We start from the raw sequence: 16056 nt of genomic DNA on the forward strand, positions 1-16056 counted from the left end.
CTAGCCCCCTTACTGCCCGGAGACCCGCCTATCCACGAAGCCCCGCCTCTGCTCGGCTCTCCACCTCTGCCTCGGGCCCCGCCCCACAGACCGCCCCTTTCCCTAGCCGCGCCTCTATCCTGGCTCCACCCCTTCTTAGCGCCCCGGCTCTTCACCGGGCCCCGCCCCATCGCCTAGCCTCGCCCCTGTCCCATCCCCCGCCCATCCCCGAAGCCCCGCCTCTCACCAGGTCTCAGACTCTGCCCCTGGACCCGCCCTTTCCCCGGGCCCCGCCTCACAGCCACCGGACCCCGCCCCATCTCTTCCCCTAGATCCACCCCGCCCCGAGCCCCGCCTATCCCCGAAACCCCGCCTCTGGTCGGCTCTCCACCTCTGCCTCGGGGCCCGCCCCACAGACCGCCCCTTCCCCTAGCCCCGCCTCTGCGCTGGCTCCGCCCCTTCCCCGGGCCTCACCCCCGCCCCGTCCCGGACCCCGCCCCTTCCCTTGGGTCCCGCCTCTGTCCCTGGCACTGCCCCGCCCCTTCCACTGTCCCCGCCTCGTTGCCACCGGGCCCCGTCCCCAAGCCAGGGCCGCGCCCCCAAGCCCCGCCTTTGCCTCGAGCACCGCCCCTTATCCGGGGCGGGTGTGGCGTGCGTGCTTGCGTCCTACGTACGCATGCATGGTGGCGTCATACGTAAGCATGCGCGGTCAGCCGCACCGAAGTAGAGCCACGTGTGGCCCGCCTGTTGGCGCGCACGCCCCCTGGCGGCTGGGAGGCGCCCCGCCTCTTCTCAGGGTCCCGCCTCACCGCTATCGGGTCCCGCCCGTCCCCGAAGCCCCGCCTCCGGCCAGTTCTCCTCCTCGGCCTCCGGCCCCGCCCCTTCCCTGGGCCCCGCCCCTGCCGTGCAGTCCCGCCCCTTCCCCCTGCTGCCCCGCCTCCTCCTCTTCCTCGGGCCACGCCCCTGTCCCGTCCCGGATCCCGCCCCTTCCCTGGGTCCCGCCTCTGTTCCGGGCACTTGCTCAGCCCCCTCCACTATCCCCGCCTCGTCGCTACGGGGCCCCACCACCGTCCCCGAAGCCCCGCCCCCGTCCAGGTCTCCTCCTCTGCCCCGCCCCCGCCCCTCCCCCGAGTGCCCCCACCGCCGTGACGATGCCCCGCGCCCCCTCCTCCCCTAGCCCCGCCTCTGCCCCAGGCCCCGCCCCAGGCCCCGCCCCTGGCCCCGGCAAGTAACTGCAACAGTCTGAAATCCAGCATCGCCCCGAGGCGGAAAGCTCCGGGCAGCAGCAGGTCTTTGGCAGCGTTTTAGGTTTCAGCACTTTGATACGTTTCCAATAAATTTTGTTTTTAAAAAGTCAGCATAAAAAAAAGAAAATTATTCCCTTGGCTGCGGAGGGGATGCTCCACGGCGGCCCGTGCGGGGCACGGCCCAGCTCCACCGCCATGGTGTGGACAGCCCTTGGCGTGGGGTGCAACAGGGACCGCGGTCCCCAGGGAGATCCTCTCTGCTTGGAGTCCATCAAGCTAGCAGCTCTGGGGTGCGCAGCACCCCCCCCACCCCTCTCAGTTCATGAACTGGGTGTAGCCCTCTGCCCCAGTGACGATGACGTCCATCCAGATGCGCATGGCCTCGGCAGAGGGTGCCACCATGTAGTAGAGGCGGTCGTGGGTCTTGACGCAGAAGGTGAGCGCGGGGTTGGGGCTCTGGGGAGGAGAGGAGGACAGGGTCAGCGCTCTGGCTCCCTCCGAGTGGCAGGGTACCCCCCCACCCCCTTATCCCTGCCCAAAGCTCAGCACCAGGGTCCTGTCATGGGCAGCCCCGGGAGCTGGCTCCGTTCGGGGCCACGGACCACTCGGGCAGCATCCCTGGGATGAGCTGCCCCACTGCCTCCTGTCTGCACAGCTGAGGGCGACGTCAGTGGACAGCAATGCTGGGGCAGCCCGGCGGACGCCAGGGCAGCAGCAGTGCCCAGCTCTCACCTTCGCCGCGCTGCGGAGGTGGTCATAGTAAACCTCTTCGATGGCTTGGAAGTAGATGACACCCTTCAGCTTCGTCTCATGTTTGTCTGCCCGAGAGAAGGAACCGGTGTCGATCGCGGCACGGTGGGCGACGGCCCGGGGAGGGAGCAAGGGCACGGGGAGGGGGCAATGGCGCAGAGCACGGGACAGTGCAGGGACTCACCCACGTAGTAGGAGAGGGTGCGCTTCATGCGGTCGAAGACAAACCAGCGCTTCTTCCAAGACTTGATTTTGCCACCCATCTTGACCAGGTAGCCCTTGCACATCTTCTCCGTCACAATGACGTGGTAGCAGGTGTCCACGCTGTGGCCCGAGGACTCGATGTGAAGCCGCAGGTCGAAATCCTCCTTGCGGATGGGGAGGTACCGCGTCAGGGGACGAGCCTGGAAACGCAACACAGCCCTGCAAAGCCCACCGGTGGCAGCGAGAGCCACCTCTCCCCGCGGGGACCCTGGGACTCCAGTGGGGAGCTGGGTCTGCCTCGCCGGCCGGGCTGACAGAGGGGACCCCACGCTGGAGGGGGCAGCCCGCCCCGCACCTGTGAGAAGTGCTTCTCCCGCAGCTTGACCTCCTTCTCCACCAGCTTCTGCCGCCGCGCAGTCTCGTCCTGCAGCCGGCGTTCCAGCTGCTCCCGGCGCCGTCGCTCGTCCTCCAGCGCCTGCCTCCGCAGCTCTATCTCCCGCTCCTGCCGGCACGCACAGGCGCTCAGCCCCGGGGATCGGGGACTCGCTCCCCGGGTGGCCGCAGCGCCGGTGCCCCTGCTCACCCGGGACTCCATCAGCCGTGACTTCTCCGCGTGTGCCTCCTTCAGCATCTTCTCCATCTCCTCGATCTTTCCCACCTCCAGCCCGCTGGCACTGCAAGAGAGCTGCAGCTGCCATCCCAGCGGGAAGGACCTCGAGCCAGCGACGTGGCCAGCAGGGCGGACTGCCCCTTTGGCCACGGGAGCTGGCCCTGGGGTTACCTGGAGATGTTGTCGGGCGAGCAGGCAGAGTTGTTGCCGGTGGAGATGCTGGTCTCCATGCTGTCCGAGCTCTCCAGGCTGAGGGTGTCGTACGCGTGGTCCAGCTCCTCGGCCCGGGGCCCAGCGCCGTGGGGATGGTGGTGGTGGAGGATGGAGTGATGCACAAGCGGGGGGAAAGCAGCGGAGAAGGGGGGCTGCCCGTGCAGGGCTTCCCACTGGGACTGAGCCTCGGCGGCCGCTTTCTGCTTCAACTCTGCCAGCCGCCGCTTCTGCTCCTCGATCACCTGCTGACCTGCGCCACGGGAAGAAGAAAACGACGACTGAGCACGCCGCGCTCGGAGCCACACCGCAGCAGGCAAGGGGACGGCGCGGGCCGGAGAAGGCGCCGCAGGCGCTGCTGGGGCCGGGGAGGGACGGCGGGTGCAGAGGCGGGAGCCGCCGTCAAAACTCCCTGGCGAACTCAGCAAGCAGCATCCATCCGGGCAGGAGGAGGGGGCCTGGACAGTCAAGGAGGGGGGCACATGCGCCAGGCTGGCAGCAGCAGGCTGGGCAAAGCATTAGCTGGTTAGGGATGCACAGGGTTGTGCCTAAGCGGGCGCTGAGGGGCACGCAGGGTCCTGGGCTGGTCGTGCCCCTCCTACGCGTGGCAGAAGTTGCTAGCAAACAGCCATGCTGCTGCCTCCGGGCTGCTCTAAGCAGTCCAAGCTGCCCCACTTCTCTACCTGGTAGATCGCCCGGCTGCAAGGGCTCTGTTGGGAGTGGCTCGGCTGGAGACACACCGTCGGGCAGAGGGGTCGGGAGGGAGGAGAAAGGGGGGAAAAGCGAGAGACCGTGAGAGAGGGCACCGCGTCCTGCTGGCGCACCGCCGCTGCCACCCTCGGCCGGGCTCCCTCCTCCATCGCCCGAGCGGCAGCGGGTAAGCGTCTCCCGACGTCCCACCACCCCGCAGAGCCAGGACGCGGAGCCGGAGCTTACCCTTCTGCTGCAGGGCCAGCTGGCGCTTGGTCTCGATGTCCTGCAGCGTGGCTGCCAGGTTGCGGGGCAGGCTGCCCGCTGGGCTCGGGGGGCCCTGGGCAGGTCGGCAGGCGGTCAGCTGCGGAGACGGGGACGGGAGCTGGCACCGGGCGCGCAGGAGCCGCGGCCGAGGTGTCCAGGGCCGCGCGACACCCGGCTCCCCCCACCGGCAGCCATACCTTGGGCGAGGGGCTGCGCCCCAGCACGGAGAGGTTGAGCTGCGAGGACGAGGGGGTCCCGCTCTTCATCCGGGGGGTAAGGGCACCAGCGTCGCCCTCCATTTTGGCACGATAGACCTGAGCAGAGAGACACGGAGGTGAGAGGGGCACAGGGGGCTGCAAAAGCCCCGCTGGACGGATGGCTCAGCTGTCCCTCCCCAGATCCTGCCCTCATGTTGGTGCCACCTTGACAGGGGTGCAGGCAAGAGGAGGCAGCGGCTGCCTGCCGCAGGCGTGCTGCCCACTGCGGGTCTGCTCTGCCCCTGCCTGCTGCAGCAGCCGGGTGCCCGGCAGCGCCCAGGGTGCGGAGCCGGCAGGAACATCCTTGCGCCGCCCCGCTCCCACCGTGGCCGGCAGCCCCGAAGCCTGAGCCCCAGCAGCAGGGACCCCGGGATTACCTGGAGAGGCTTGTGAGAGGAGTGGGCTTTAGCTGGAAGTGGAGGAGGGGAAGAAGGAGGAGAGACAGAGGAGGAGGAGGTCTCAAAGCCCGCCATGACCTCCTGGTACCACTTCTCTAAATCAAGAGCCGGGAGCCACGCGGGGCTCCCCGGCAGCTGCTGCTCCATCTGGAGAGAGATGCCGCGTGAGAAAGAAAGGACGAAATGCAGCCAGAGGGACAGACGCACAGAGATAGAGAGGACGGAGCATCCCTGCCTGCACCCGCGCCCCGCCCCCCAGAACGGGACCCGCAGGCCCCCGGGGACCCCACGCGCTCCCTGGCTGAGTCCTGGCAGCTCCGGGACCCCCTTGCTGCTCGCGGGGCCGGCGAGAGACGATGCGAGCGCCGGGGTGGGGGGGGCACGGAGACCCCCTGCCCGGCACCGCAGGCTGGGCAGGGCTCGGGCAGGCGGCAGGGCGCCCGGCGGGCAGCGAAGCAGCGGGCAGGGCAGCGAGGGGTGTGCAGGCGGGCGAGAGCCCGGGCTGCCGCTCGGCCTCCTCCGCAGCTCAGCCCTTCCCGCGCATCCCCGTCACCTCCCGGGGAGAGCGCAGGGGCAGAGGGAGGGAAATGGGCACGAACCTCTGCAGAGACGGAGGGAGAAGAGAGAGACGGAGGAGGAGGAGGAGGAGCAGCGCAGCCTGAGGATGAAGGAGCCAGAGGGGCGCAGCTCGGTGGGGAAGCAGCAGGGGCACGGAGGCCGCCCAGGATGCCCGAGAGCTGCTCAACCGTCACATACTGGGCAGAGAGAAGCAGATTAAACTGGGAGAAGAGGCTCCGAGCAAGGGCAAGCAGGCACAGGGCAATGAGCGGGCGGCTCCAGCCCCCAAAAGAGGGTGCCACGTCCTTAGGAGGAAGGGCAGCTGGTGCTGCCTGCTGCCCCGGTGCTGGGCATGCCCCCGCCTGCTCTGCATCCTCCTTGCCTGCGACTCGCCGCCAGGACTGGGTCCAACAGGCAAAGGGCCACCCTCCTGCCCTGCCGGGCACCCGCTCCGCTCCCCGGCCCCGCTGCCGCCGCCCCAGGGGGCGAAGCCCGTCCGGAGCAGGCACGAAACACTCCCTGGCAAGGAGACCGGGCGGCTCCAGCCTCTGCTCCCTGCTCAGCTGCAGCTGGAGAAGTCCCCCAGCCCGAGAGAGAGGTGGGCTCCAAGCACCAGGGCGCAGAAGGAGGCCACGTGGTCCGCAGCGTCCTCGCAGCCCGGGGTGCAGCAGGGCAACCCAAGGGAGCAAACCCGAGCATGCTCTGGAGCGGGTACCTCGTCGGCTGCGGGAGGTACAGCAAGCAAGAAAGAGCGCTGAGCGGCAGCAGGGGCAGCAGCGGAAGCTTTAGTGTCCGGGCTGGGGCCGTGCGCATTGCTGCAGAACCTGAAAACGTCAGACAGCCTCATGTACTCCTAGAAATCCATGGCGGAGGAGAAGGAGGAGAGTTAGACCCATGCGCTGGCATCGCGGCGCCGACTGCAAAGCGGGAGCAAATCTCCCCGCGCGCGCGTGCCCCGCCGCCGCCCGCCCAGCCCTTCGCTGCCTCGCTGCCCTCCCTTGCCTGCGGCTGCCCGAGCTGGGCTGGGCGTCCCGCTCCTGCCCTAGGTGCGGCTTTGCTGGGCGCAGGCTGGGGACGGAGGGCTGCAGCGTGCCGTGCCGAGGCCCCGGCTGCCTTCAGCCATTGCCACCACCCAGATCTCGGGGTCCCCCAGGGTCCCCGGCCACAAGCCCTCCCCGGTGCAACAGCACCGGGTGACACACCACGAGCTGCTCCGAGACGGCTTAAAATGCACTTCCTCACCCTTTCCGAACCAAACATGCTAAAGCCAGGGATATGCTCTTTTTTGGAGCAAGCCAGGACAGCAGGACCCTGAAGGATGCTGTCGGGAGGTGCCCAGCCAGCGGGTAAGCAGCAGGCCAGGGGGAAGCACAGAGATGCCCGTGCCACACCGCGCTGTGCCAAGGTTAAAACCGAGGGCGCAGCGGGAGCCGGGATGGCCGGCGGGCTCAGGAGAGCACCTGAAATCGGGGTCTGAGTGTTAATGAGGGCAGCTGCCAGAGAGCTAAATGAGAAATGCCCCAGCCCTGCCACCTCAGCGTGCTGCTGCGGGGACGCCCGGCTGCCTAAAGGCGACGTTAGTCCGCGTAAGGGGTCTGGGCTCGGCCAAGGAGGGGGCAAGCGAGCAAGCACGTGCCGTTAGTCTCGTTACCTCTTGTGCCTTGGGGTAGCAGCAGGTGGCAGGAGAAGCTAAGGAGGCAGCTGCGGCTGGCGGCGGGCTCAGGGGCTTAGCTCCCTCCAATAAATCATAAGGCTCTGAGATATGGAGGGTCTCCTGTTGGAGGGTAAAGATCACATAGGCAAGGAGGGCACAGGCAGCAAGGTGGCAGCAGCAGGAGCCCCGGTGCGGGCAGGCGCAAGGGGACTCTGCCATGCTGCCCCTCTCCCCAGCAGCGGGTCGGGCGGCACCACCGTCCCCGAGGGCATCGTGGCTCTGGCTCCCCGTTCAGAGCCGCGAGCAGGGCAACGGGGCGACCCACTCCCACCTAAAAGCCTTTGGACGCGAGTTGGAAAGAGCCCCCCCCCGTACCGGCACCAAGGCAGCCCCGCGCTTGCTCTCCGGCAAGGCCAGGATGCCAGGCAGCGCCTGCCCCGGCTGCTCCGCAGCTGTGCCCGGCGCTCCCCTCGTGGGCGCTCGCAGCCCTTGCCGAGCCGCCTGCTAAAAAGCCTGGATTGCTCCGGGGCTCCTGGCACACCCGAGCAGCCCGGCAGGAGAGATGCTGCTGCTCCCAAGCCTGGCCGTGTTGTCTTCCCTCCCCGTCCCAGCTTGGCAGCCCACGGCGAGGCTCCGAGCGGCCGGGAGCACCCGGCTCTGGCCGGAAGGCGCTTGGGAGCACAGCAGCCGCTGCAGAGCGGAGCGTGCGGTGCGCCGGGCTCGTCCCCGCTGGTGACAGCGGCTCAGGGCAGCAGCGGACCAGCGCTAGGCACCGTGCCCACCTCCCCGCTTACCTCTCTGATTGCCGAGGACATTTTGGGGAAGCTCCTGCCACCTGTGACGAGCTGGTACCGTCTCTCCAGAGACACGAGCTTCTCCTTCTCCTGAGCACGGGGCGACAGCGAGAGCAGAGGCAGCTGACGGTTACTGGCACCCCATGGCTAGGTCCCCCCTCAAGATCACCCCGACTGCCAGCACCTCGGCAAGAGCCAGCACGATCTTGTCCCCGGCCTCGGGCACCCCCAGGGTCGGGGAGCACATGTCGACCCCCCCGATCGCTGCATTACCTTCTGCAGGAGCTGCAGGACGCCATTCCTCTCCCTGGCCAGGCGCTCGGCCTCCTGCGCGCTCTGCAGCCGGATCTGGGCAGCCTGGGCATCCAGGGCGGCCACCCGCTCCTGGGGAGCGGGCAGCGGGGATGAGCCGGCCGCCAGCGAGCCGCGGGGCTCAGCCGGGGCCACGCCGGACCCGCTGCCCCCCCCCCGCCCCTACCTTCCTGCGAGCGATGCTGCGGTGGCACTCGGCCCGGCTCTGCAGGAGCTGCTGGCCCCGCGCCTCGCGCTCCTCCTCGAGGCGGCTTTCCCGCTCCAGCTGCTGGAACTCCAGGTCCTCGAACAGCTTGGCCTCCGTCTCCAGCGCCTCGGCCTCCTTCGGACACACAAGGGCGCGACGGATCACTCCCTCTGGATGGGCACCTCCGCGCCCCTCCTGCCGTGCCCCCATGTCCTGCTGGCGCTGGCCGGGAACGGGAACCCGCGGCAAAGCCTGTCCCCGGTGCCCTGCGCGGACGGGCAGGCTGCTTTCCCCCCGGCTCAGCACCGGCAACGTGGGAGACACCGGCAACCTCTGCACGGCTGCAGAAGGCGATGGAGGCACCGGGCACCGGCTGTGTCAGAGCCGTCGCCCGCCCCGTGAGATGAAGAGCTCACCATGGCCGGGGGCTTCACCCAGCCCTCAGAGACTAGCTGCCTCCGCTGAACCGCGTCTGGGCCGGCGCCGTGCCCTGCCAGGCGGCACAGCACCACGCGCTGGCGCAACCACCGACACGCGGCCCCGCGTCACCGAGCCGACGGGCAGCAGAGCCCCCACGGACCGGCGCCGCGCCGGAAAAATGCCTGCAACGTCCTCCCAGCCTTCACGCACCGACAGCACACGGTAGCACTCGGCTCAGGGCCTGCCGGCGCCGCCCCGGCAGCCATTGCACCGCGTTCCCCACGGGGATGCGTTTCACCCGGCTCCAGGAGCACGGGCAGCTCTTGTGGCGTGGCACCGCCAGCGTGGCGGCCACCGAGGGCTCCCGTGCACCGGGACCGCTCCATTGCCACCCCCGCCCGCCGCACGCCGGGACCCGCGTCCAACGTTGGGGTGCCTGCCCCGAACGGGCTGCGGTGAGGAGGGTTTATCTGCACAGCGAGGGCCGGGCAGGCGCCCGCCACGGGCTGAGGAAGGTCGGCCGCTACCGGAAAATACCAGATAATGGGAAAAAATGCCGTGGGCCGGCGGTAATGTAAACCGACGGCACCGTGTAAATAAACGCTCGCAGGAAATATAGCCGGAACCGGACCCAGTGGTCCCTGAGGCTCCCCAGCCTGCCCTCCGCCGCGGGGCAGGATCCGTGCTCGTGCCCTGCCCGGTCCAGAGGAGCACGGTGGCTCCGTGGCGGGGGGCGGCCCCGCGCTCTGCCGAGCCAGCACCGCACCCCGGGCCGGGGCGAGCGGCAAGCTTACCAGGACGGCGGTGCCCGGCGCCAGCCGCCTCCAGCCCGGGTGCGACGCTCCCAGTGCGGCCCCGGCTGGCGGGGAAGAGCTGGCCTAAGCTGGAGCGGAGGGAGGTGGGCCATGGTCCGGGCGGGGTGGGGGGGGAGACACTGACCCTTCGCATTTGCTCCCGCAACTGCTCCCGCATTGACTCGGGGCACTTATCAAGGTGGCTCTTCGACTCATGGTAAAGCGCCTGGAGTTGCTCTAGCTCCTTCCTTTCAGCATCAACCTTTGCCCTTTCCTGAATCAGGGGAGAACGAGACAAAACAAAACAAAACAAAACAAAAAAAAAAAAGGAAAAGGGAAAAAAAAAAAAAAAGAGAGAGAAAACACACTTCTCAAATCCACGCCATGCAGAAGCTGCAGAGTTAGAGAGGGGCTCAGCTGGAAAAAGAAGGGACTCGCAGGGAGGAGCATCACGGCATCTACGGAGGGGTCGAGAGAGCAACAGCCACGGGGACCCGCGCCGGGCAGCGTTAGGGGGGTTACGGCCAGCCCTCGACCTCACCCTCGCGTTTCCACGCCGAAAGCCCACTTACGGGCCGTGAAAAGAGCGATGCTCGCAGCACAGATAAAGTCATCCTGACCCTTCCGAACAGCCGCTAACGAGCTTTGTTAATTGATGCTCACCATCCAGGACGCTGCCAATTAAGCCCGTATGCAGGCTGAGGGACCACGGACCACCCTTCCCCTCCATCAGAAGGAGAGGGCTGCCTGCGGGACGGCAGTGAAAATGGGAGACTGAGGTCCAACCCTGCCGCCAGAGCTGCTCGGCCTGCGCCGACTTAGCGGCAGAGCCGGCGCTTGCTCCCGGCCCCAGGAGCAGGGGGAAGCCTCCCCAGCCTTCCCTCCCACGGCCGCAGGAGCAGCACGACGGAGGCCGGCGGCCCGGGGCTGGCACAGGGGCTCGCCCCCCACGGGGCTGGCAGCCCCACACGGCGGGGCTAGGCGTCGGGGAACGCACGCCGCAAGAAACCGCGCTCCGTGCTGCGGCAGCGCGGAAACATGGGGATCCGTGCAAAGGGACACGGGGGGGCGGGCCGCGGGGGAGACAGGGCTGGCAGGGATGGGCGCCCCGGGAGAGGAGCGGCAGGTGCCCGGGGGCTCCCGGGCGCGCAGAGATGTCAGAGGTGATGGCAGACTTCAGCGCAGGCACCGTTAGTGCGATTAGTGCAGGCTGGTTAGAAAAGCGGGGGGTTAGGTCAGCAGAGAGGTTGGGAGGGGGGATTTCCCTGTGCTCCTCTCCTGGCTCTGCACGAGGCTGCCCCTGGCTAGAGAAGATGCCTGCAGAGGGCTGGAAGACCGAAACCAGAACAAAAACCCCAAACGCCACACGGGCACGACTGGCAGGCACAGATGGCCGCAGGCAACCAAACAGCCCGGGCACCTCCGGCCACGGGGCCGGCCAGACACCCAGGGACGCTGGCGCTGCATCGCGGCGGCACAGAGCCGCCGGCGCGAGCCGGGCATGGGCTGCACGGGGACGCCAGCCTCGGGCGGCACGGAGCCAGGCCCCGGGCAGCTCTCTCGCCGCGGAGCAGCTCGCCCCAAGGCTGTGCCACGCTGCCCGCAAGGCTGCGGGACGGCCGGCGGCCGGCAGCCGAGACGAGCGTGCCACGCACGCAGCGGCACAGGTGCCTTTGGGCACGGCTGGCAGACGACGGCAGCAATTGCACCGAAGAAAGACGACTCCAGGGGAAGGGGGCCGGGACCCCCTCCTCAGCCACCAAGCAGAGTGAAAAACCCGCAGTGATTTCCCGGCCACCTCCGGCAAGCTGAACGCTACCTTGGTGGCCGCCACCACGTGTAAATGCGCCCCGACGGTCAGCAGAGCATCAAGGCAGGGAGTGGGGAGCGCTGAGGCCCCCGCCCCGGGGTCGGTGTTGCCCGCTGCAGGCAGCGGCCATCCCAGAAAGCCCCGTGACACAGCACCTCTCCGCAAGACGACGCCGGCGCGACGGATGGCGGCCGAAACGCACCCCAAGCATCAGCCCTGCCCGCCTCTGGCAGGGCTGTGGGACCAGTCCCAGGCGGACAGACGGACGGACGGACAGACAGATCCCCCCCCCCCCACGACACGGACGCAGAGGGGATGCTCCTCGATGCCTCTGCAGAGCCCAGGGACGGGAGAACGTGTCCCCGGGGGAACGCCGCGGCGCGGGGCACCGTGGCATCGGCCGCAAGAACCGGGGTGGGCACGGCCCAGCCCCTGCCGGAGGAGCTCTGCCCCAGGGCTCACCTTGTCCCGCTCCTTCCGGATGCTGGCGTCCAGGCTGGAGAGCTTCTCCTGCAGCTGCTGCACCGCCTCCTGCTCCTGCCGCAGCCGCGCCGCCTCCGACTCCCGCTCGCCCTGCAGCAGCGCCCGCTCCATCTCCGCCTGGACGGGCAGGGCTGTGTCAGGGCGGCTGCCCCGGCTGGATTCGGCTCGTATCCACAGGATCGGGCGCCGGCTGGCGAGAGCGGCGAGCCGCAGCGGACCCGGCAGGGTGCCCCGTCCCCTCACCTCTCGCGATGTCTCCTGCAGCTGCTGCTCCAGCTCCTTGACGCGGCCCTTCAGCTGGTCCAGGCGGCCGAGCACGCTGGCGCGCTCCTCCTCCAGCCGCTGCGCCTCCTTAGCCCGTGGGCCTGCCAGCTCCTCGTGCTGTGGAGAGGGCAGGTTGGCACGGCACGGCACGGCATGGCACGGCACGGCACGGCACGGCCGTCCCCTCACCTCGTGGTGGGTGCTCTCAGTGCTGCTGCACTCCTCCTTCAGGTTCTCCTCGTCCGACCTCTCCAGGCTCTCCCTCTGCCGCACCTCCTTGGCGGCACGGCCCAGAGCCACGGCACCCCTGGGCACCCGCCGGCCAGCATCCGCGTCGCCAGCCAGGAGCTGGTGCGCGTCGCCCAGCTCGGTGCCGTCCGTCTTGGTGTACTCGGCACAGAGGTTCAGGATGGTCTCCAGGCGCTGCCGCTCCTGCAGGGAAGAACAGTCAGCGTGGCGCCTGTCCCGGCACGCGCCGCCGCCAGAGCCCGCAGGACCCCGCGCCGACGGCAGGCGCCGGGATGCGGGCTCGCTCCTCGCCCTGCCCACATGCTGGGACAGGCTGGGGACATCACAACGCCAGACGCAGCCCACCCCGACCCCGCGCCGGAGCCAGGCATGCAACGCGCCGGGAGCTGGAGACGGACTAATTACAGGCGGTAGCGCCGGCCGCCAAGTGCGTCCGCTATTTCCAGGCAGTGACTCAGGCCGCCCGCGCCAGGCGTGAGTCAGGGCTGAGCAAACAGGGCTCCGGCGGCACAGCTCCCGGGACCGGCAGATGCACGGGGCAAACCCCACCCAGGCAGCTGCTGGCTCTATAAAAACTCCATCCACCCTAAATATAGACGCAGTGCCCACAAAGCCACAGCACCGCCGCCGGCAGAGGCGGCCCTGGCAGGGCTTGGACGAGGTGTGGACCGTTTTTGCAAGGCCGGGGACACCACGATTTCAGGCGGCAGCCCCGCCGAGCCGTGCCGACCCCGCGGGTTCTCCCGGGCTGCTGCAGGCTTTGCGCTCCCGGAGAGCTGCCGCGCACCAGCGGCCGCTCCTGGCCGTAATCCCCCCAGATTAGCCGGCAGCCTGGCAGCTGCAGCAAATCCCCGAGAGGCAAGGGCCGGGTTTTAAAGCGGCAAAAGCTGAAAGGTGTTTGCAAAGAGGATGTCCCATGCTGGAACGCAGCCCCGCGCTCCCCCCCAGCCCCGGGTCTCACCAGGCGCTCCATCTCCTGCTCCCGCACCCGCTCCTGCCGCTGCCGCCGGTGGTACTCCAGCAGCTCGTCTTCGTTGTCGCTGATCTCGGTGATGCTGTTCTTGCGCTCCCGCGGCCCCGCTGGCGGCCGCAGGTCCCCCAAGGGCTTCCTGGGGGCGCGGGGGCTCTGCCGGGGCGAGGGCACGGCCGGGGAACCCAGCCCATGCACTGGGCTCAGGCAGGTGCCGAAGCTGGGGCGGCGTGGGGGGGTCTCTGCTGGCAGCGGGGGTGAGGGGCTCCCAGCGCCCCTTGGCTCCTCCGGGGCCTTGCGCCTGGCGCGGGGGCTGCCGGGCACCTCCCTGCCCAGCCGGGGCTGCGGGGAGGGGGCGTCAGGGGCTGCCCGGGGGCTGGTGGCCCGGCGCGACAAGGAGGGGCTCAGGGGGGGCAGCTCCCGCATGCTCTCCATATTTCTCCGGGCTGCCCGCGGGCTCTCGGGGGGCTGCAGCCGGGTCTCTGGGACCACCCTGCCGGCAGGCTGCCGGCTGGGGGCCGGGCTGTCCTGCGGCTCCCGGAAGGGGCTGGGGGGCCGCTCCTGCAGGATTGCCCGCGGCCGCGGTGCTGCCCTGGCGGTCAGCCGGGGGCTGCCTGCCCGGTGGTCCCCGAGCCTCTCGGCCGGCCAAGGCTCGCCGGGAGCCCCACCGGGCAGTGGGGGCGGGCACTGGGGGGGCGGCTGCACGGCGTGGTTGTAGCTGGAGGAGCGGAGCGGGACGACGGGGGGCACAGCCGGACCCTGCTCCTGGCTGCTGGGCGAGGGACTGGTGTAGCCACCACTGCTGGCCGGGGAGGAGAGGGGGGAAAAGGGGGGGGAGGCGTTCTCGTAGCTGGAGCCCCCCGAGGTGGCCCCGGGGCTGGGGGGGGGGGACAGGAGGCACCGCCCGCCCCCGTTCACCACGGGGGAGAGGGGGGACCGGCCGCAGGCGGGTGGTTTCTTGCCGCCGGGGGATGCCGGCTCCTCCAGCACCAGCGAGTCCATGATGTCCTGCAGGTCCTTCTCGATGGAGCTGACGAGGGAGCTGTGGCTGGGACACCCACGCTCGGCCGGCTGGCGGCCACCATTCACCAGGGCCTCAGGCTCTGCGGGGGGTGCACAGGAACAGGCGTCAGCGCGGCGGAACCCCCCCCCCCCCCCCCAGCCCCTAGGCAGGCTGGGGTGCCAGGGAGCAAGCCCTGCATCACCCCTCCCCGCAGCCCTGCAGAGCCAGCGGCCGGGGCGCGGCTCCTCTCCCCCTCACCCCCAGCTGCCTGCGCGACGCTGCCACCGTTTCCTGCGCCGGCTCGCCAGGGAGGAGGCCGGCATCCCACCGGCCCCATCACCAGGGAGACAAGAAACCCGATATAGCAGCCCAGCCGCCCGCTCCCGACATCCCTCCGACATCCCTGCGCTGCCGGCAGCTCCCGGCCCCGCTCCCTGGGGAGCAGCTGCCCGTGCCAGCCGCTGGCACCCGCCGCTCGTTCCCCGGCACGCTCCGGTACCCCAGCGAGGGGGCAAAGCTGCCACGGCCAAAAGCCACCGAGCGCAGACCCGCGGCGTGAACGGACCCACCGCCAGGTCGCCCGCAGCTTCCCCGCACCGCTGGCCGGGGTGCCCCTGCCCGGGCTGCCCTGTCCTCCCGGCACAGCACCGATGTGCCTGTCACTCAGGGGCCGAGCTAATAGCGGCAGGCGCGGAGCCTGGCCAGGACGGCGTGCCACCCAGGCTGCGTCACCCCCTGGCACCCGGCAGCTCCCCCGCGGCGACCGGCAGTGCCTCCGCGCCCAGGGAGATGCGCCGCAGCTCTGCCCGCGCGATCCCGTCCGCTCCCGCGGGGCAGAGAGGGACCGTGCGGGACCCACGCAGGCAGCAGCCGCGGGATGCTCCGCAGTCGCAGGATGCTCTGCGGCCGTGGCGTCTCCCCGCGTCCCTCCTCCCGTCCCCCAGCTGCGGGGCGCGCTGCCTTCCCAGCACACACGTGGCACGAGGAGGCTGCCAAGCTCCTCTCCCCGTGCCAGGGCGTGCCGGTCGGGGCAGGGAGAAGGTCTGCCAGCCCAGGGACTGCTGCCGGGGGTTCGGACATCCCGGGGAGCCGGGCGTGGTGCCGGACCTCGGCGCAGGCGCCCGTCCCATCGGCCCCGCAGACAGGCAGACACAGCAAGATAAGCAGCCGGCGAGATGGAGGACTGCAGCCAGGGAAACGGCCTTCGCAGCCTCCGCACGGCCACCCCAGCACGTAAACACCCGTTCCAAGGCAGCTGGGGGGGCCCCGCACACCCTGCATCCCTGGCGCAGGCCAGGCCGAGCAGAGGCGGGAGCTGTGCCTCGCCGCCCTCGCAATGACCCTCTTCCAAGGCAATATTAATCATTAACAAACGCCAGCGCAGCTGCCGTGCCGAGTCAATGGCCAACACATCCGCGGCCGGGTGCGAGACCCGCTCCCGAGCACGGCAGCCCCGTGCAGGGCAGGGCTGGGACAGCATCGTCTGCCAGGAAGGCTGGCGGCGTGGGACCGGGAGCGTCCCAGCATCCCCACCGTCCGGCCCGGGACAAGGCGGGGGTCACCTACTTGCTGGCAGCCCGTAGAGAGGTGCCGGGCTCCTGCCCCCCGCCGGGATCATGCTCTTCATCCACTTGGCCTCGGCGGGGTGGTTGAAGCGGAGGAAGGTGGCCTGGCCCAGGCAGATGGTGCACCCTGGGGAGAGAGGGGAGAGGGCTCAGGCGCCGGCCGGCCACGCCAGAGCGGTGCCGAAGAGAGGCGAGGCGGGAGCTGGCACAGGCAGGCAGCCGGGCGCTGCCTGGCTCTACAACGCGTCCCGGGGAGGGGAGCGGGCTCCTGCCGTCAGCAGAGGCTTAGGGGGAGGCTGAAATCCAGGTCACTCCCCGGCAGCTGCAGGCAGCGCGTCGCAGGCACAGCTGGGGTCCTCGCCGGGGGCCGAGCTGCCGCGG

General features: G+C 69.9%; 1 protein-coding gene across 1 annotated transcript in view; it reads right to left on the reverse strand.

Moving 5' to 3' along the window:
* Positions 1-1541: 1541 nt before the first annotated feature.
* Positions 1542-16056, reverse strand: part of PHLDB1 (pleckstrin homology like domain family B member 1) — a gene marked incomplete at its 3' end in the record, with an annotated part of 16769 nt that continues 2254 nt past the window's right edge. Inside the window, exons 4-25 of the mRNA XM_082009924.1 lie at positions 15677-15823; positions 13099-14210; positions 12078-12320; positions 11868-12005; positions 11604-11741; positions 9477-9605; positions 8097-8252; positions 7892-8002; positions 7619-7708; positions 6822-6944; positions 5886-6023; positions 5212-5367; positions 4592-4759; positions 4155-4271; positions 3937-4030; positions 3684-3728; positions 2962-3253; positions 2764-2854; positions 2536-2682; positions 2161-2380; positions 1959-2044; positions 1542-1682 (exon numbers count right to left, since the gene is read on the reverse strand). Coding sequence (XP_081866050.1) covers positions 1542-1682; positions 1959-2044; positions 2161-2380; positions 2536-2682; positions 2764-2854; positions 2962-3253; positions 3684-3728; positions 3937-4030; positions 4155-4271; positions 4592-4759; positions 5212-5367; positions 5886-6023; positions 6822-6944; positions 7619-7708; positions 7892-8002; positions 8097-8252; positions 9477-9605; positions 11604-11741; positions 11868-12005; positions 12078-12320; positions 13099-14210; positions 15677-15823 — 4082 coding nt within the window. The remainder of the gene's footprint in view (positions 1683-1958; positions 2045-2160; positions 2381-2535; positions 2683-2763; positions 2855-2961; positions 3254-3683; positions 3729-3936; positions 4031-4154; positions 4272-4591; positions 4760-5211; positions 5368-5885; positions 6024-6821; positions 6945-7618; positions 7709-7891; positions 8003-8096; positions 8253-9476; positions 9606-11603; positions 11742-11867; positions 12006-12077; positions 12321-13098; positions 14211-15676; positions 15824-16056) is intronic.

Source organism: Phaethon aethereus (genome assembly GCF_964289735.1).
Source record: "Phaethon aethereus genome assembly, chromosome: 23".
NCBI classification, from domain to species: domain Eukaryota; kingdom Metazoa; phylum Chordata; class Aves; order Phaethontiformes; family Phaethontidae; genus Phaethon; species Phaethon aethereus.